The sequence below is a fragment of the Anabrus simplex genome, chromosome 13 (genome assembly GCF_040414725.1).
Source record: "Anabrus simplex isolate iqAnaSimp1 chromosome 13, ASM4041472v1, whole genome shotgun sequence".
Lineage (NCBI taxonomy): Eukaryota > Metazoa > Arthropoda > Insecta > Orthoptera > Tettigoniidae > Anabrus > Anabrus simplex.
Window position 1 is genome coordinate 79,204,571 of NC_090277.1, and position 21,005 is coordinate 79,225,575.

Sequence of the window (21,005 nt, forward strand, 5' to 3'; positions counted from 1 at the left end):
TCGTTTCCTGCTCAAAGAGAGGGTGTTACCCTCTGGTTGGCCCGCCCCACCCCCTCAAGTGGGGAATGAAATAATAATAATAATAATAATAATAATAATAAATGTTCGTTGTTTTTTCAATTACAGTACGAGTAATTTTCCACCTTTACTTCTAGCATCAAACTAACATTAGAAAACGACAGCTAAAATGACACTTAACCAATAAAGAATATTCATTTTTATATGGAGAAAATTATGCAAATGTGTGAATCTATTATGTTTGACAAGGCCTATATATTTTTGTCATTTCTGAAATGTTTGCTGTTTCCTAAATTATTGAACTTTGTAATAAATTCATTTGATCATACAACACCGATGGCATTTTTGTTTTTCCAGATCTATGTTACTACTTTCATTTCAATTCCTGAATGTATAGGCCCTACTATATAACTTTTTTGCTGCTGGGGATGTTGTGGACCTCTGTATTGTGAATTTGTCTGATAACTTTATATTTTCAATAGCATATACTACTCAGCTTTTCGCAGCTAGAGGCCGCCCAATGGGTAATTAAATTCCAAACATACCAATACATGTCTTTATAATCAAGAAAGAGTAATGTGTTCTAGAGAAAAGTCTAGCTGTTCTGCATGTCACTCATAACTACGTACAAGTGATTCCTCAGATGTGCTATTACGGCCACCAGATTCATGAATTTGTTACTAAATCTGAACAGCTTAAAGAACTGTGCAAATCTGTATACGTCTGGGTCTAGTACACTTGGAACCCACGGCGGAAGAGGTACAAATGCAACGTCCGGAAAGAATGTATGTTCCAACAATTTTCTTTACTTGCTTAATCAGGTCCTCTGCTACCATCCCACCTTCTGTGGGGTAAGAATACATCCATGGGATCTCCTGCCTGCCGTAAGAGACGACTGAAAGAGAAACACCAGGAGATTTGAACTTGGGAGTGTGGGTTGGAAACCATGGGGCTCTAGATGACTGACATCGCTTTCACTTTCATCTTTCCTATTTAACTTCTCATGTTGAACTTTGCTTTGTTTCTGATGTCAATTAGATTTGTGAGGTCTAGAAAGTCCTTCATGGTCCTTCTCTTTCTTTTGCCGATATCTTCATTCTTTGAAAGATTGGAACTCTTACTTTTTTTTTTTTTTTTTTGTTAACAGAGGATGGTTGCCAAGTTGTACTTCCTCTTAAAACAATAATCACCACCATCATACTCTTCTGCTATCCAGTGTCAGGATTTTCCAGAGAGTTTCCCATTTTTTCCTCTTTAATGATAACTTCTTGGCTATTCCTGATACCGGGCGAGTTGGCCGTGCGGTTAGGGTCACGCAGCTGTGAGCTTGCATCCGGAAGATAGTGGGTTCAAACTCCACTGTCGGCAGCCCTGAAGATAGTTTTCCGTGGTTTCCCATTTTCACACCAGGCAAATGCTGGGGCTGTACCTTAATGAAGACCATGGCCGCTTCCTTAGCACTGCTAGGCCTTTCCTGTCCCATCATCGCCATAAGACCTATCTGTGTCGGTGCAACGTAAAGCAAAGAAAAAAAGCTATTTCTGATATGTTCCAGCTCTCCAGAACTTCTTGTATAGTATTATTCCAAGTACTGAACAGCATTCCTCTGAGTCTCTCTTTTACAAATTCCTGGGCATGGTTCCCACACTCGCTCAGATAACCATTTCTTGTCCATTCTGTTCTGGTGTCCAGACCATCCTAAGTTGTCCTTGTTCTGCATGGTTTTGCAGAGGCTGCATATTGTTAATGTTGCAATATTCCTTCAGTATTCCAGTGTAGAATTTTTACTCTGGCACTTTTTGTAATTTGGCTCTTTAAATTGCCTAACATTTGCCTGATGTGAAAATGGGAAACCACGGAAAACCATCTGCAGCCATTTGTTTCGTCTTCTTCTTCTTCTTCTTCTTGTTTCAAGGAAATGGACATTGGAGACTAGTTTCTAACAAAACAGTCCTATCAGTAAAAAAATCTCATTCTTTGGTCACCTAATTAGAACACCTGAAAATAGAATCAGCAGGATAGTAATAGAAAAATTGTGGAACAGTAAGAGTAATATTAAGTGGATTATAGAAATCAAAGAAGATACGAAGGAACTACAAATCACAGTAGAGGATTTAAAAAACAAGACCCACAGAATCAAGACACTCAAAAACATAGACACCAGACTACAGACCAAGATCAACAGACCGAGCTCGATAGCTGCAGTCGCTTAAAAGCGGCCAGTATCCAGTATTCGGGAGATAGTAGGTTCGAATCCCACTGTCGGCAGCCCTGAAGATGGTTTTCCGTGGTTTCCCATTTTCACACCAGGCAAATGCTGGGGCTGTACCTTAATTAAGGCCACGGTCGCCTCCTTCCCACTCCTAGCCCTTCCCTGTCCCATCGTCGCCATAAGACCTATCTGTGTCGGTGCGACGTAAAGCAACTAGCAAAAAAGATCAACAGACAAACCATGGAAAGAGTGATTTCAGACGAGGAGAGAAAATCGAGATCCGAGAGAATGATAAAGTACTGGGCTGAAAGAAAATCGAAAAATCCATTGTATAATAGACTAAAGTGGTCCAATGAAGACCATAAAATGTAAAATAAATGAATAAATTGTTATTATTGAGATGGTAGATCACATTGGAAATGAAGAGGTACTGAATCGAGTTGATGAGAGGAAAACGATTAGGTGACCTTCGATCAGAGAGAGATTGACAGGACACATCTTGAGTTACCCAGGACTTGTTCAGTTAGTTAGCGCTAAGAATGATACGGGTAAATCAAGGCTTGAATATGACAAATAGGTTGGAGAAGATGCAGGATAAAGTGGTTGCATAGAAATAAAAAAATAATTAGCTCAGGATAGGGTGGCATGGAGTGCTGCATCAAATCAGTATATGGACTGACAATTCAAACAATAACATTGTTATATTTATTAATAAATAATACATGAATCTTATCTACCAGCTGTGTAAAAGCAGTGATTTCCTCTTACAGTGAATAAAAACAATGCTTCTTTTTCAGACCAAACCTCTCCTGGTGGAAAACAAGACTGTTAAAGCTAATGAAGAAGACCCACTGACTGACACATTTGGTCGTCACCACACGTACCTTCGGATTTCCTTAACAGAACGTTGCAACTTAAGATGTAAGTAGCCCTCTCCTTTCTCAACATCGTGAAAATCCTTGTGGATGTGATGTTAAATAGGTACCAGTAACAAGAAAAGTAAAATATAAGTATAACATTCTTTCCAGTTGGGTTTAATTAAAAAGTTAACAAGTGTTTAGACATGTTCTCCTAATAAAGTTAGGTAGCAGAAACAAGCTTCCTCCTCCCCCTTCCCCCTCAAACAACCAATGTCTGCGGGAGTACGGGTAATCTAAAGAAAATCACAGTCTCTTTTTTTGGTCCAGAGGTACAATTCCATTTATTCATTTTTTTGTTGATTGGAGGGAAAGTTACAATTGGATAAGAGCCTACAGAACAAAATTGTGATCTATATCCTTAGACATCACGTTAATGCCACAACAATTTAGCTATATTTCAAACTGTTTTATGAATGGGAACCAAAATGTACATGTCTTAATGGCAAGCTCAGTTTGAGCCAGATTGTTAAATAAATAAATAAATAAAATATGAGCACTGATCTGACATTGGTTTTATCTTTTACTCATGTTCTTATTTTCTTTTCTTGAGGAAAGATGATATCAAATGGTAAATCAAACTATATGAATGGATACAACACCTTACTTTAATTTATTTGAGGTTTTTTTTTTTTGTTTTTTTTTTTTGTTTTTTTCCAGTACTCCTATATGGTATTTGAGCATTCAGATATATTTCTTGTACCTCACAGGTCAGTACTGTATGCCAGCCGAAGGTGTGAAGCTCACAGCAAAATCCCACTTGCTGACTACAGATGAAATCCTGTATCTGGCCGAACTGTTTGTGAAGGAAGGTGTCAGAAAAATCAGACTCACGGGAGGAGAACCTACTGTCCGCAAAGACCTCTTGGATATCGTCGGTAAAGTACTTCACAGTGACATGTATTTTGCTACTCAGAGAAACATGAAATAATGTAAAATATAAGATTTATTTTATTAACATATATTAACATATTACTTCTGAGATTGTTAACTTGCAAATTCATTGAAGGGGGCTGGAAAAACAAATAAGCAGAGCCCTGGTAGTTTGAGGTTCTGTGTAATTTGAGTCAGTCTTAGGAAAATTAAACTATTACAGAATGCAGTAAAACCCTGTTTATAGGTTCCTCACAACTACGTTTTTCATTAACATTGTACATACGAGGGTTGTAAATAAAGACGTGGCAACGTAGTCCAGACACTTACAGGAGATCGGGCTTGCACAAATAGGATATGGGAGCGGTCAGGTGGCACTGTTGTCGGCATGTAGTCTGCATTTGATGGGCATCCAGTTGGGAGTGTTGTTGCTGTATGGCGTTGAAGTGAAGAGTGTCTATTTCGCTGCTCTAAAGCAAGTTTTCAAAAGTTGATGAGCGTTCGTGGATTAAAATCAAGGTTGCCCATGACAAAAACGCATCAGAATTTTATCGAGTATTACGTGAAGCCTGTGGCGAGAATGCATTATCGTATAGGACGGTTGCATGATGTGTCAAGACGTTTCGTGCGGGTCGGAAATAGACTGCGGAATTGCACCGCATAGGTCAGCCGCCCATTCCTGAAGATCAGATTGACATCTTGGGTGGTCTCGTTTCCATAGACCATTGATGGGCTGTCCAGAAATTATCTGTAGAGGCATCGTACTCCAACATTTGGCAGAAGATACCGTATTTACGCGAATAATCCCCGCACCCTAAGTTTAGGAACGCTGATTTTGAAAAAAAATTCCAGCATTGACTCAAAACCCACACCCCAATTTCGTGCCTCAAATTTTTTTTTTTTTTTTTTTTTTTTTTTTTTTTTTTTTTTTTTTTTTTTTTTTTTTTTTTTTTTTAAATATGCGGGTATTATTCGTGTAAATACGGTCATAGACTTTGCAGATGACTACATTGACGGTGCAATTGTACTTGTTAGTTCAGTAAATATTGTCACTACTTTATTTACAGACCTCGTACATAAAGAACCCTGCCCCCACACCACTACAGACTGACAGGTACCTTTGGACTGATTTTTATGAGTTCATATGCTGTTTCTTGTTCATCCCTTCATGAACAATTGAGGTCATGCATCCATCTCATTTATGACTTCCTATCAGAAAAGTAACTCCCATCCAGTGACAGTTTTCACTAAAAATCCACCAGTGGCAGGCAGGCAGGCAGGCAGTAGTGCTCATACCTGAACATTACTCCATTTGTCATTGAAATGATGAGTGAACCTGCTGAAGGCAGTCATGACAAAGAATTACCTCCACGAACCTACTACACCAAACACACAACCCCCTGCGGATGGGAGACGCAGACGAAGAATACACCCACGGTATCCCCTGACTATCGTAAGAGGCGACTAATAGGGGCGACCAAGGGATGATTGTATTAGAACCATGAAACTACTTGTGATTAGTACCACCACATGGGGAACATCATGGGTCGCTTTTACTTTGCGCATAGTACCACTACGTTAGGTTTGTGATTAGTAGCACGCAGGAGCACCATGCGGTCAGCCCCCCACTTCGATTGCACTGTTGGCTTTTACAGTACCTGTGATTAGTACCCACTATTTGAAGAATACCACGGGATAGTACAAGTCCCCGTGATTAGTACCCACTATGTGAGGAACACCATAGGTTTGCATTGCCTGTAAATGGCACCACAGTGTGCAGCCTATAATAATATTTTACAAAACTGTTAAAGAGATTTGACTCCTCCGAAACGTAGTGCAATATTTATTTTATGTTACCTATATTTGGTAGGTGATTTGTGCTGTCCAGCATGACAGCAGTCATTATCTAGGTGGTCACAATAGGTTATTAACTGTTCCTCATTATGGCACTTCAGTTTGTGGAACTTGATAATTTTTATCAAGAAGACAACCTGTCAGGAAGGAAAGAAGATAACAGCACTGCTAATGGACTGTAAAAAATAACTATGACTTAACTTCAGTGAGTGAGATGCAAAACAGTTTGGACTCTCTCTTATGTTATGTTATTTTTTGTTTTACTGTTTATTCACAGCCTGCCCCATTACATAACAGTAATACTACATGCTTGGGTAATCATATTACAAATGAAACTTACATTCTTAACTCAATGGCTATTATGGTGTACATAAGTAAACAAAACTACCTATATCCTTTTTTTCACAGTTGTTCAAATAATATATTGAGTTCATGAAACATAAGAAATGTTTAAAATAATTTTTTACTAACCTACTTTTGCTCTCTGGTCATGACTTTGTACCTAAAATATCTTTAATTAAAATGCTTCTTTCCCTCTCAAGTAATTCACAATGAAATAATAAATGGTCAACAGTTTGATCACTGGCATTACATGGACATATGGGACTATATCAAACTTTAAAGCATTTAAAGTAAGCTCTTCATTTTCCATGACCCATTACCATTGCAGTGAAATTTGGCGTTAAATATGTTACGTTATGTCATTAATTTCTAACTGCTTTAGCACTGAGCACGGTATACTATGGCTTAATACATTCTCACGTACCATATAGTATTCAAGTATGGCGAGGTGTAGCACGAAGTTCTTTCCTCATTAATCCAACTTCTTAAATTCTTCACAGCCCCAACTGAGCTCATTCTACTTTCTGGCTTTATCAGCAGGGTAGGCTTCAACTGTCTATTACTGAAGTTAATACACCTTTGTTAGACTGCAAAAAGTATTTGACTGTCCCATCACTACATTGGAGTAATCACATTAGCAAGAAAAGAAAGAAAGGATACAGATCTCTTCACTTGGTCATGAGGGTATTTAGGGGTTGTATTCCTTTTTCCTCGCCATGTTGCCATCAGGTTCAGCAGTCCGGTGTATCTCTCGTTTTGACTTTTCATGGAAGTTATTTCGGGCATGTGAGATATGGGCCCACAGTGCCTATAGGGCAGTGAGGGGGCTGCCCTCTTTTGGCCTCTGCCCCTGCCATGCTGCGACTTCACGACTGATGGTGTTCTCATTCCCTACTCCCTGAGACAAAGATTTTCTTCCTTCAGGACCTACAACTGAAGGTCTGTCATTTAGTCTGGCCCCTCACCCTCGACCTTACCTGCAAGGGTGACCCTGCCAGGAGCCGAAGCTCCCGCCAGCATTGCTCTTGGGATCACTGAGGCACGCAAGCCTCCCCACCACATCAAGGTACCAGACCATGGGGAAGGTAGGGGTTGTATTAAGGATGTAAATCAGAGGGCGTGAAAGTCTCTGGTAATACCCCAATTATAGTATGGGACGCACACCAGGATTGCTTCATACAAGAAGTGAAATAGGTCGAAGGAAAGCAGCATGATTTGTTCTGGGTGATTTCCGACAAAATAAGTGTCACTAAAATGTTGCTTACTTCAGGCTGGGAAGACTTGGGTGTTAGGAGACAAGCTGTTTGACTAATCGGTATATTCTTGAGCTGTCAGTGGAGAAATGGCATGGAATGCCATTAGTAGACAAATAAGCTCAAGTGGAACTTTTAAACGTAGGAAAGATCATAATATGAAGATAAAGTTGGAATTCAGGAGGACAAATTGGGGCAAATTGGATTTGGAAAAAAGCATATGACAGGTTGGAGAGAGGAAAAATATGGGAACATTTAGAAAAACATAACATCCCAGAAGCACTAATTAAAAAAGTTCAGATGATGTATGATGGTTGTGAAAGTAGTGTGCAAGTAGGAGATGGAAGATCTCAGTGGTTTAAAACAAGAAGAGGTGTCCAACAAGGGAGTTCTCTTTCTCCATTGTTCTTCATTTTACTCATGGATACTATTATAAAGGAACTCAAAGAAATAGATAAGGAAGATCTTAATTTATTTTTTTAAATTTTTTTTTAAAACCTTTTTGCTGATGATGTTGCCGTTTGAGGAGAAACTGAGAGATGTTCACAGAGGAAACTGGATCTTTGGAACACCAAGTTTAAAGAATGTAAGTTAACTGTGAGCAAGAACAAAACAGTGGTACCAGAATGAAAGTTAGCAGGACAAATGCACCTTGTAACCTCACCCTTGAGGGAGAGAAGATTGAATGTGTAAATACCTTTAAATATCTGGGGAGTACAATATAAAATGACTAAAGTGTTGAACAGGGTGCAAAAAGGATCCAACTTCTTCCATCAAGTACGGAACATAGTATGGGACAAGGAAGTTCCTCAGAGGGCTGAACAGACTGTGTTTAAGACTTATCTCCTCCCCATCATGACGTATAGCCTGGAGAGTTGCGTTATACATAAGAGAGAAGTAAGTCAACTGCAAGTTGTTGAAATGAAGTTCTTTAGATCAGCTGTACAGAAAACAAGGAAGGACAGAATTAGGAACGAATAGATACGAATAGACCTGCAGGTCATCTTGATCATGGAAGAAAGGCCGAGTGTTGCAAGGCTGAAGTGGCTAGGACACATTAAGCGGATGCATTTGACTTGAACACCAAGGAAATACTTTGGAAAGATCGTTCTGGGACTAAGACCAATTGGAAGCCATAGATAAAGGTGGTTAGATCAGATAAGACCTACAGAAGAGATGAGAAAGATGGGATATCCTAGAGATAAAAGAAGCATACCAGGAGCGTAATAAATGGAGGCAGATTGTTCTTGAACATCCTATCCGGCTTGCTGGAAGGAATTCATGTTGATGATGATCGCCACCTGGGCAACAACCCATCATGCAGATCATTAATTTGATTGACTGAATGTGAACTGAAGGCTGGTTAAGTGTGTCCTCGAGCTGGTGAACACACTTCTGGTCTGTTCAGTCCTAAATATCTTAATATCACATTGCTCGCTAAAAGTGTAGGTTACTCATATTTATAAAAAGGTTTAAAATTCACTTCATAATATAGAATGTGTTAGATTTTCTTTCCCCATATTTGGTTACCACATAAAATTCTAGAAGAATACATAGCAATGTTACAAAATACTGGCTACAAATTTGTTTGAAGTTCAGAAGAAGTGAATGAGAAGTGTTACTGGACGAGTTTCTTTAATATTTGGAGACATCATCATAGGTCCAAGTTCTACAAGAATTACTTTTGCTGCAACATATAAAAGAAATGTTGAGACAGCATTGGATTTAGATCTCTTAGAAAATTTATGACCCTATATAAAATCTAAAGTAAACTCTAGATTATATATGGTATAAACATGAAGGTTAAGTGCAGAGGATTAAGAGATAAGATAAAATAGATGCAATTAGGAAGTAGATAAGTGGCTGATCTTCATCCAAAAGGCTTTAAAGTTCATGATCACAGCACAGCTGAAGAAATCAAACATCTCTCTCTCTGTCATGACCATATTGTTCTTCAAATAGACTTCCAGCTTAAGTTTGTTTGCCTGCTTTTCTTTTGTAATTAACATCTCTCGGGCATGTACAATATCATTGTCATTCTGACAGAATTCACAAACTTCAAAATTGGCCATTTTGAGATATATATTTTACTGTATGCAGAAAATAGATCTCCGTAGCCTGGCAGAGGTCACTTTGTAATATTCCCATCCATTTCCGAGATACAGAAACCTTGCATTTTCATTAAGTCCCAGTTTAACAATTCCCTGTTTTATCCTTTTATTGAGTTCCGTGTCCAATCCTGCATCAGTTTATTACTCAAGTACTTCAAATTTCAAGGTCTTGTCTCCTGATTTTTATTGTACCTTTCCCCATTCCTCTGGTGAACATCATTGTCCTGATTTTCTCCACACTTATTTTCAATCCATAATTACCAATATATTCACTCAATATGCTCAGTTGACCTTGTACTTTCTTTCTATTTGCTCCCCATACCACAATCATCATCTCCTTCACAATTCCATACATTACCATTATGAACATAACCTCTAAGGACATCATTTGCTGGATCTGCTTTGGGACTGTCCCTCTTTGTTTTTCCCCATTAAACAATGATCACCACCACTAATCTTCTGTTCCATCTCTTTCCTGTCTGCCTCTCTTGACCCTACAATTTTTAAAGTCCAAAATTCTTCAGTAGGTTATGATTGAGAATATTTTATACCTTTCTCCCTCGTGATGTTCTTTATTACTAGCGTTCATAACCATGCAGACAGTTCATCACTGAGTGTAAATCAAATGTATTGTTTATTGCTTATCTCGTAATGTGTAACTGCAGTTTGTTTGTGTCTCCAGCATCTTTGAAACAGCTGAAGGGTTTAGAAACTGTAGCCATCACAACCAATGGCCTGACCCTAACTCGTCAGTTGGTAGGCCTCCAGCGAGCCGGGCTAGACATCATCAATGTGAGTCTTGACACTCTCAAACCGAGCCGCTACGAGTTGGTCACGAGACGGAAGGGCTGGGAGCGAGTGATGGCAGGCCTGGATCTTGCTCTCCAACTAGGCTATGCACCTGTTAAGGTAAAGTCTAATGGATTATTGCTTATAAACACTCGGGTATTAATTCTGCACCAGATTGCAAACAAGAGAGCTTTATTGGAAATGTTATGTTAGAGGGAACTTGTTACAAATGTTTTTAGGGAAACATCTTAAACAGCGCTTCAGAAATGCCTACAAAATTAAGAATTTTGTTGTAATTTAAGAGAATAGCAAATTTCCTCATTTAATTCATTTGCAAACTTCCAGCTCTTCAGATTTTTTTTTTTTTTTTAAGTTTGAAGAAGAAACCTTTCTGTTGGTCTTTTGAGCTGCATGTCCCTAAAGAGTACAGCCATCAATAAAATATTTATTACCAAACGAGTTAGGGTTGCACAGCTGTGAGCTTGCATTCGGGAGACCGAGCTCGATAGCTGCAGTCGCTTAAGTGCGGCCGGTATCCAATATTCGGGAGATAGTAGGTTCGAACCCCACTGTCGGCAGCCCTGAAAATGGTTTTCCGTGGTTTCCCATTTTCACACCAGGCAAATGCTGGGGCTGTACCTTAATTAAGGCCACGGCCGCTTCCTTCCCACTCCTAGCCCTTTCCTGTCCCATCGTCGCCGTAAGACCTATCTGTGTCGGTGCGACGTAAAACAACTAGCAAAAAAAAAAAAAAAAAGCATTCGGGAGATAGTGGGTTCTAATCCCACTGTTGGCAGCCCTGAAGATGGATTTCCGTGGCTTCCCATTTTTACATCAGGCTGTATGTTAATTAATGCCATGGCCGCTTCCTTCCCACTCCCAGCCCTGTCCCATCCCATCATCGCAATAAGACCTGTCTATGTCAGTGCGACGTAAAACAAATTATAAGAAAAAAATATTTATTATTACCGACACGTAAAAGAACTCCTGCAGGACTAAATTCTCGTACCTCAGCATCTCTGAGAACCGTAAAAAAAGTAGTTAGTGGGACGTAAAGCGAAGAACATTATTATTCTTCAAAATATTTATTAATTATGATTATTTTCTCCAACCAGTCTACTTAATATCTCTTGTTATTATTTTAGTGGTTAGATAGAGTAATGTTGAAACTGAAAGAGATTTCCCCTTGTCCCATTATGCTAAGTAGTCAATATATTTGATTGTGTGTTAGTACTGGAATTATTCTTTGAGTGTCAAGAGCTGATAACCTCAGGCTCTGCCTTATCCCTATTGTAATTCAGTCTTTTAAATTACATATTCTTTTTCTTATATTTCCCAGAGTTGTGATCCTCCAAGAAATCAAGGCATGCGTCATAGGAAGAGGCAATATATACTTCTTTCCCATTTTAGTAAGCCCAAAATTCCCTCTCATCTCATATTTTGCACTGTAAAAGAGCTATATGAAACAAAGTAATGCAGTTGCTTCTTTTTCATTTATAGGTAAACTGCGTGGTGATGCGGGATTTCAACGATGATGAAATTTGTGATTTTGTCAAATTGACAGAAGAAAAGAACTTGGATGTCAGATTTATCGAATATATGCCTTTTGCTGGGAATAAATGGAATGATAGGAAGATGGTCTCCTTTCAAGAAATGCTTAAGACCATCAGAAACCAGTTCCCTGACTTTTGTGCACTACCAAATGGACCAAATGACACTTCCAAGGTGAGAGAAGATTGTCAATTTCTTTTCTCTGTAGTTTCATAAAAGGTTAAGGTCATTGTCCGTGGCTAATTGGTTAGCATGTCAAGGGGTCCCAAGTTCGATTCCTGGCACGCGCGTGCGCATTTTCAGCATTAGAACTTTTTGTAGGTAGGGCCCCGTTCTCACAGTTGCACAGGGCACCTAACAGGCATTATCTCAAAAGACCTGAACTAGGCCTTTCTGGAGGCTATACACCATTAATTAATTAATGGTAAGGAAGACAGAGTAAGAAATATTGAGGTCAGACAAGAGATAGGGGTAGAAAAAAGGAGTGATAGGATGTAGAATTTTTTTTTTTTTTTTTTTTTTGCTAGTGGCTTTATGTCGCACCGACACAGATAGATCTTACGGCGAAGATGGGATAGGAAAGGCTTAGGAGTTGGAATGTAGCAACCATGGGTTTAATTAACGTACAGCTCCAGCATTTGCCTGGTGTGAAAATGGGAAACCATGGAAAACCCTCTTCAGGGCTGCCGACAGTGGGATTCGAACTCACTATCTCCTGGATGCAAGCTCACAGCTGCGCACCCCTAACCGCATGGCCAACTCGCCCGATAAATTAAAAAAAAAAAAAAAGATGTTTTGGACATGTTATGAGGATGGAGGAGGGAAGGATACCAACACACAAGTGTTGGAAGCTAAGATAGAAGGAAAAAGGACAAGAGGGAGGCCTAGAGCGAGATGGATAGACTCTGTCAAGAACATTACAAGAAAAAGAAGACTGGACTGGAATACGATTACTGACGAAGAGTGGCGAAAGGAGAGGCAATAGTGGAGAAGTGCCACCAACACCCCGACCTGGCAGGAGCTGGACAAGGGGAAACGAAAATGATGATGATGTTGAAGGAAAAATGGGAAAATTGTCGTATTGGAAACCCAAACTCAAAATGTGTGTTGAATTTAGTCAAGTTGGATAAGAAGAGTATATAACAGCGATGTACCTAAACAGAGATGCAAGAAAGCACATACGGTATCCAGCAGACTAGCTACTTTACTTTACTTTCCTTGGTGCAATCACTCAGGGTGACTTCTGGCCACACTACAACTCACCAGGTTTTCTATCAGTCTTCTCCAGTCTTCCCTCTCACATCCTCTTCACTGAAATCTGCCCTTCATTACCAATCCACTACAGTCTCATGCTACAGATGTTACCTTGCATGGAAGTACTGATTTCTTCATAGTTTCTACATCTCATCTCTGCCTCAGCACTTTGCTTTCGAAGGCTCCCTCACAGTGTCTGTTCAGCTTCATGAAGGACCATGTCTTCGAGCTGTAGAGTAGGACGGATGAAACAGAAGTCTTGTCGAGTTGAACTTTTGTGATGTTAGATAGGAGGTCAGCTTGATGCCATTTCTTGATGGATGTAGAATTTGTATACAAGTCTCTTAGCATAGGTGGGAGAAAATAGCTTCCACTGAAGTCTCTGTCTCATTCATGACAATGTGAATGGTGCTGAGTAATGACATTCAGAGCACAACCAGTGTGTTTGAGTGTTATCAGAGTTGTTATTCATAGGGTCAGTCATGCTGTAATAGCGCTTTCTGGTCCAATGAGGAAAACGGTGGCAAACTAGCTCACTCTTCACCTTGCCTAGACTACCTCATGCCCCCACCATCAATTTTTGCTGTTCCCTGTAACAGTATAACTTTCGATAATACTATTTGAGGATTCAACCAGCCTTCAGGCTGATGACTTAACAAACAGATAGGAGGTGCGACTGGAGGAGTGATTTGCACAAGAAGAATGCTGTTTTACATTCATTTCAAACCAAGTAATTTTCTGTTGATATTAAATATAAAAATCTATTAAATTTGTCAAAATAAATTCATAAAAGAAAGAAACCAGAAAATATACATAATCTTTTCCTCCTCCTCTAGCTTGTTAATGTCCACTCCTGAACACAGAAAACCTCCTTTGCCTTCCATATAGACCTCTGCTGGACAGTGAGAATCTGGTTTCTTCCTGTGTGGCATTGGATGTCATCCCTCCATCTAACAGGTGGTCTGACAACACTCATACTTGACCCCTGTGGTATCCACTCCACCAGACTCTTCGTCCATTTTTGAGGTGCTCCTCACTACATGGCTGTCCACTTGCCACTTGCTCCATCATGTTAGTAATTCCAGTGCTCCTCCTGGTGTCCTCATTTTGGACCCACTCTCTCAGGCCAATCTCAAGCATGGTGTAGTCCTTTGCTCCTTGACAGACTCGGAGCCAATTTATGGTGAAAGCAACATTTTCAAGCCTGTGTAACAACTGGTAGAATCATTCACAATTAAGTATTTATTTTCCACCTAGTCGATACAATGATTGCTTAAGGCAATTTTTAATGGTTAAAAGTGGTACATGTTTCGTATATTATCAACATCTTCAGGACACTTCCTCTAAAGCATTACTTTGTCAATTTATATATTTTTCATCTAAACAGTGTTATGTGGCTGAAGATGTTGATAATATATGAAACATGTACCACTTTTAACCATTAAAAATTGCTTTAAGCAATCATTGTATCGACTAGGTGGAAAATAAATAAATACTTAATTGTGAATCTATTGAAGTGCGATACGGACCATGAAGCTGATTTTATGTAATGGTAGAATCATGTTGTACACTTTCCTCTTGACGTTCATTGGTACCTGCAGATTTCATAAGATGTAGTTGAGCCCGGCGACAGTTGCTCAGCTCAGGCCGATTTGTTTGGTGATCTCTGCAGTCTGATTGTCCCTCCCTAGCGTAGTGCTGTGCCCCAGGTATACATACCCCTCATCAGTTTTCAAGTACTTGATTGCCAATGACGACACGCATGATTGAAAAGGTCAAAATAAAGCTTGTTTTATTTTTAATATTTGCAATAGATGAAATTAAATTATGGTTTCCTTCTGGGATTTTAATTTTTGATATAAAAGCCAAAGGCAGGCATTTACACAAGTTGAGGTACATACTTAATGCACTGTTACTTTATTGGCCTACAGTGCTGCTGGAAAGGTGAGGCAACACAACTGACAAGCCCACTGCCACACTTGGGCGAAATGCTGGTAATTTCACAATTGAGAAGGCCTTAAAAGTTTGAATGTTTTTAACATACATGTTTGTAAGGCTCATGTTGTTTGTTTAACTGAGGTACATCTTCAGACCAGCAGCTTGGGAGGTGTCCTTAAGCTCATGCAGCATCGATTACCATTCCTCAGGACTGCTAGTAATGTGGACGATTTCATTCATATTGAGATAGTTGATGAAAAGAGAGTCCATCTATGCTAAGATGTTCAGATTGATGATTATGATTGTTGTTTAAAGGGGCCTAACATCTAGGTCATCGGCCCCTAATGGTACGAGGTGAACGAAATGAAAATTAAAACTTGAAAATGTATCCACTGACTAGAGTCTGTAACGAATGATGATGAAAAAGTGATCATGAAACAAAAACAATCAGTGGATCCTATTCACAATGCCTTTTAAGGACTGGGATGATACTTATCCAAAGGGGGTCCAAAATCCAGGTCGCTGGCCCCTCATAATGGTACTAATCACTGGTAAAGCAAAAACCATGGTGTTCCTCCTATAGTGGTACTAATCACAGGTAACGTAGACTCGTGGTGTTTCTCGCATGGTGGTACTAATCACATGTAACGTATACCCAAGGTGTTGCTCATAAAGTGGTATTACTAATAGGTAACACAGACTCATTCTGAAGACAGTGGAACCGACCGGTGGAATGCACACGATGACACTTATCACAAGCAGCGCCCAGGCCCGCAGTGTTCCTTGCCTAATGGTACTGCTCCTATGTAACGTAGACCCATGGTTTTCCTCGTGAGGTGGTACTAATCACGGGTGCCGGTATTCCCGTAGTGTTCCTCACTTAGTGGAACTAATCACAGACCACATATACTTGTGATGTTGCTCATCTAGTGCTACTAATCACAGGCAATGTAGTTCCATGGTGTATCACACATTATGGTAACACCCACAGGCAACACAAACCCATGGTATTCCTCACATAATGGTATTACTCTCAGGCAATGCAGACCCATGGCTTTCATCACAGTGGTACTTATCGCAGGTGCCAGTCCAACCCGTGCTTTTTCTCACAAAGTGGTGCCAACCACACGCAACTTAGACCCATGGTTTTCCTTATAAAGTGGTATTACTAATAGGTAACGCAGACCCATTCGGAACACAGTGAAACCAACTGGTCACACGATGACACGTCATGGACAATGGCCAGACCCATAGTGTTTCTCGCATAATGGTACTGCTTCTGTGTAATGTAGACCCATGGTTTTCTTCGCAAAGTGGTACTAGTCAGAAGTAACGTCGACTCATGGTGTTCCACATGTAATGGCACTAACCACAATTAATTACATGGTTCTAATATCATCATTCCTTTGTTACCTCTTTTAGTTGCCTCTCATGACAGGCAGGGGATACGGTGGGTGTATTCTTCACCTGCATCCCCCCACCCTCAGGGGTTAAGTTGTTGAGATTATCCTTATCGCTTCATATTTTCATGTTACTCCCTGCCTCCTCTTTCTTTCTCTCCTATTCATGTTCCTATCTTTCTACATATAACTTGATTTTTTATTTGTTTGTTCTTTTCAATTTATTAGTTCAAAGAAAAAGTTAGTATTCATTTCTTCATATTTTCACTTTTTTTTTTTTTTTTTTTTTTTTTTTTTTTTTTTCCAGGCCTATCACGTCCCTGGCTTCAAGGGTCAGGTGGGGTTTATCACATCAATGAGCGAACACTTCTGTGGTTCATGTAACCGTCTGAGGATAACAGCAGACGGCAATCTCAAAGTGTGTCTCTTTGGTAATGCTGAAGTTTCGCTCAGGTAAATTACTTAACATATCCTACATTTCAACATTATGAGTTGCTGTAACATCTCACCTGACTTCTATTCATCATGTTGGCACTTAAATGTTGCTGCAACAGTCACATTTTTTTATTAACAGTTTATTATGCAAAGATTTCTATTCAGTTTCATAAACAAAAAATTATAATGTTGCCATTAATGCTTTCACAGCCCGTACTTATAGACATGATATAAGCTTTTGGACATATGCCGTGTCAAGAAAGTAAGGTGAAATTCTTTACGTTTTGCAGAAAACTTTGCTCTGCGTCTTCAGAAGAAAATTTCAACTTTTCACGAACAAGCAATATTTGAGGAGCCTTTCTCGTGAACAGTTGAGGTTTTCTTCTGAAGACACACAGCAAAGTTCTCTGCAAAACGTAAAGAATTTCACCTTATTTTCTTGACACAGCATAAGCCCGGAAGCCTATATCATGTCTAAAAAATTATTATGTTTGAATTGAGTTATATGCACGAGCAGACGTCTATGTTACATTTTTGTGGCATTTGAGATATTCACGGAACAAACATCTATGATTTTTTCTGGATCTGTATTTGCAGGTAGTTTGAGCATATCTCAACAGATGGCTATAGTATTTCAGAAATTGTGAAGAGAAATGCATTTGAAAAATAATAGAACAAAACTCTATGGTACATCGTTTCCCGTGCGAGTACTCGACAATGTCACGGATTGAATGCAATGTAATGAACACATTCTAGTCCGGAGATTGTTCACTCTTATATTACCGAGTTTATTTAGTTGCTCATCGACATGCGATCAGACTATAGTAGTGATCGTAATGTACTGTTGTCCCCAAGCAGTGTACACAAGTTGATGAAAAACAGGTGCAGGAAAAGGAAAAGTGACCCCAGAGAGTGGAAAGATGTTGTACACACCAAATCATTATAATTAGGCTAAAACTTTAAAATAACACTATTCTCCTCTGTATGCATACGTTATGTGCAAATGAGTGAGTGCATGCACTTCTAACTTGTTGGTTTACGGAACAAAAGTCTATGTTACATTCTCTCGCATAGCCATGTCCTGCGGTCAACAATCATCTTTATTGCCGGTTTTCTCAATATTTAGGGAAAGTAACATAGACGTTTGTTCGCGCGAACGACTCAATTTTTTTCTATTCAAGTCACAGTGTAGATCAAGTGTACGGAGTATCTGTTACGTAGATGAGCAAGTCAAGCTCAGGGAGAATGCTGGATGTGGAAGAATGTTGCTGCTTTTTTTTTTTTTTTTTTTCCTTCTTCTACATTGAGTGTAGTTTGAGAACAATGAACTTGGCCACATCACACAGCACCTACTTGTGGCCATATTGTAAACAGTCCCAAAAAGGTGTGTGCCATCTGCTGGCTTCCTCTGCTATACACAGTGGACAAGTAAGGCAAGCAGAGCCACTACTTGAGTGAGTACATGCTAAGCAACGTCCATGCCACAAGCGTTGCCATTTCCCTACTTTTACCGCAGTTTCAACGGGTCATATCCTCGGAACTACACCTGATCAATCTCCCAGTTCTTCTCAGCTCTCGAGGAACTTCTTTCTGCTTTCCATTCTCATTAATATGGTGGGGGTTCTACACTTGGCAAATGTGTTCCTAGGGTCCTGCAATTATACAACTTTCTTCGTATCCCACTCTTCCCGCATCAAAACTGAAGATCTATCTAGATTTCCCCTTAACAGGAAGCAGAAACAAACTCGTCATGGGCTTGTAAGAAATGGATGTAGAAGAACTGGGATTAATTAGGAGAGATCCAATCTATTTTAAGATGGCAGTGTGTGTACATGTAGAGATTGCTATTGTCTGTGATTAGTTCCCTGTATTGAACAGTTGTGCTATTTGCTGCTGGGTTGTAACAAGAATGTCATTACCGAACGAACATTCTCAATATTTTAGTTTCTGTTACATACTTGCAGTTCTCCAAGGTTAATAAATCTAAAAATATAAATGCATACCCTCGCCCCGAGATGGTACAGCTCTTTTTAGGCACACCCCCAATGAAAGGAGAATCATGTACCTTTATAACCACATACCAGTCCTCCAGTTTTAAGTTTCTGTCTGTACCCAGGAATTAAACCATTACACTACAGAGGTGGGTTGTTAATAAATAATATTAATAAAATATTTAATACATGCCTCTTTTAATATGTTCTTTTTCTTTTTTCATGGCACAACCAGGCAATTTTAGGGCATGCTAGTGTGCTGTGACACCCTTTCAGAACCACTGATCTAAGTCCTTTGTTATTGGAAAATTATATAAAATAGCCTGATTTTCTGATGTCCAGGTTCATGACGCTATGAGTAAAGTTACTTTATGTTTTTTCAGTGCATGTTATACGATTGTGTATTTATTGTTGGATATCTTCCTGTTCAGGGATGCTATACGTCAAGGATGCAGCGAGGATGATCTTCTCACAATGATTGGACTTGCTGTTAGAAGAAAGAAAAAACAACATGCTGGTAAGCAATATAATGCTTTACTCTTGTAGTTGTTTTAAATTGTGTCAACTTTGGTAACACTGAGCGAGTTGGTTGCGTGCTAATGATTGTATACTGTACATGTAAGCTTGCATTCAGGAGATGTGAGTTCAAGCCCCACCATCGACAGTGCTGAGAATGGTTTTCCATGGATTCCCATTTTCACACCAGGGCTATACCTAAATTAAGGCCATGGTCATCTCCTTCGCAGACCTAATCCTTCCCTATCCCGTTGCCCCCCAAAACAACTACTACTATTACTACTAAAATGATTTCATTCCTCCCCTGAAGGGGAAGACAGGTCTCATAGTCGGTGACACCGTCTCTCAGGCCGGGACATTTGTTACGGTGAACGAGATGCTCGGAGATGGCAAGGGGGTTGGCAGCCGTGAGCTATACTAGGAACTGTCCTGGCATTCGCCTTAGTGTTGGAGAATGGAAAACCACGGGAAACCATTCTCAGGACAGCGGACGGTTGGGGCCCTCCATGAGGTCCGGCCCTGTCCCGTCTTCCAAATGCAGAGGCGTAGAGACACAGTAGAGCCGTAGCCACCCCTCCTCTGCTTGGTTGGCCAGTCAGAGTGCAGAGCTGTTGGACCACGACCAGCCATGGCCACTTCAGGGCTGATACCCACTCTGAATCTACTGACGGCCCCCGAAAACCTTTCTGTACTATGTGGCAGTCCGATGGGAGGGTTTAGGTGTGGTAAATACTAGCCTGAGAGTACCCACAGTGAAATCTGGTGGAAGTGGGGCGACATTGTGGAAGGTATTTTTACATAGAAGTGACTTGGTCCTCTCATTTTACTACAAAGCAGAGCGAAATAACTCCGAAGCCAGCCTGCTCGGCGCTTTGTTCGGGTGGGAACAGTCTGTGAGAAAATGAGGGGAAGTTTGTGATCTTATGTGCATGGAAGCTTAGTGATGACCCATGTTATTATCACACCACACCCAATAAGCCCAGTCGATACAAAGGCGTCTATTGACATTGGAAGGTGCGAGAGGCGTGTATTTGAGTCTTCAATAAAACCAACCGGCTTTTAGAAAAAAATTGTATTGCATTATATATTGAACTGCCTTCGTAGTTCAGTACAGTAAAGGATATAGAAATGTATGTTCCTATAAGAAGAATAAGTATACAAATTTACACGCTGTTTTCTTCTTCTTCTTCTTCTTCTTCTTCTTCTTCATTTCCCATTTCCAGTCGTCTGGGTTGGGTTGTGAATCAAAGACCTCCACAGTTTTCTATCTCTCCACAACTCCCTTCCTTCCTCCAATATTTATTCTACTTTTACTCTTTTTTTTTTTTTTTTTTTTCTACACTCTCCTTCACTGTATCCATCCACTTCTTTCTCAGCCTTTCCCATTGTATTCCTCCTACTATGAAAAAGTAACCAATTTCCTCAATTGTGCCAAAATTTGAAGGGCTAAAGGGCCCAGAAGGGTTTCAAATTGTGAGTCTCCGATAGCCTTATCAAACTGAATGAATGAAAACCTACAACCTGTTTTCCAGTCAATGACGGGGTCGGGGA

The 21,005-nt window shown here is 39.8% G+C and overlaps 1 protein-coding gene across 2 annotated transcripts in view; it reads left to right on the top strand.

Moving 5' to 3' along the window:
- Positions 1-21,005, top strand: part of Mocs1 (Molybdenum cofactor synthesis 1) — a 28,694-nt gene that overhangs the window by 608 nt on the left and 7,081 nt on the right. For both annotated transcript variants that reach the window (XM_067157445.2, XM_067157446.2), the window contains exons 2-7: positions 3,028-3,151; positions 3,858-4,025; positions 10,263-10,489; positions 11,870-12,094; positions 16,820-16,965; positions 19,370-19,455. In XM_067157445.2, the coding sequence (XP_067013546.2) occupies positions 3,028-3,151; positions 3,858-4,025; positions 10,263-10,489; positions 11,870-12,094; positions 16,820-16,965; positions 19,370-19,455 (976 nt within the window). The remainder of the gene's footprint in view (positions 1-3,027; positions 3,152-3,857; positions 4,026-10,262; positions 10,490-11,869; positions 12,095-16,819; positions 16,966-19,369; positions 19,456-21,005) is intronic.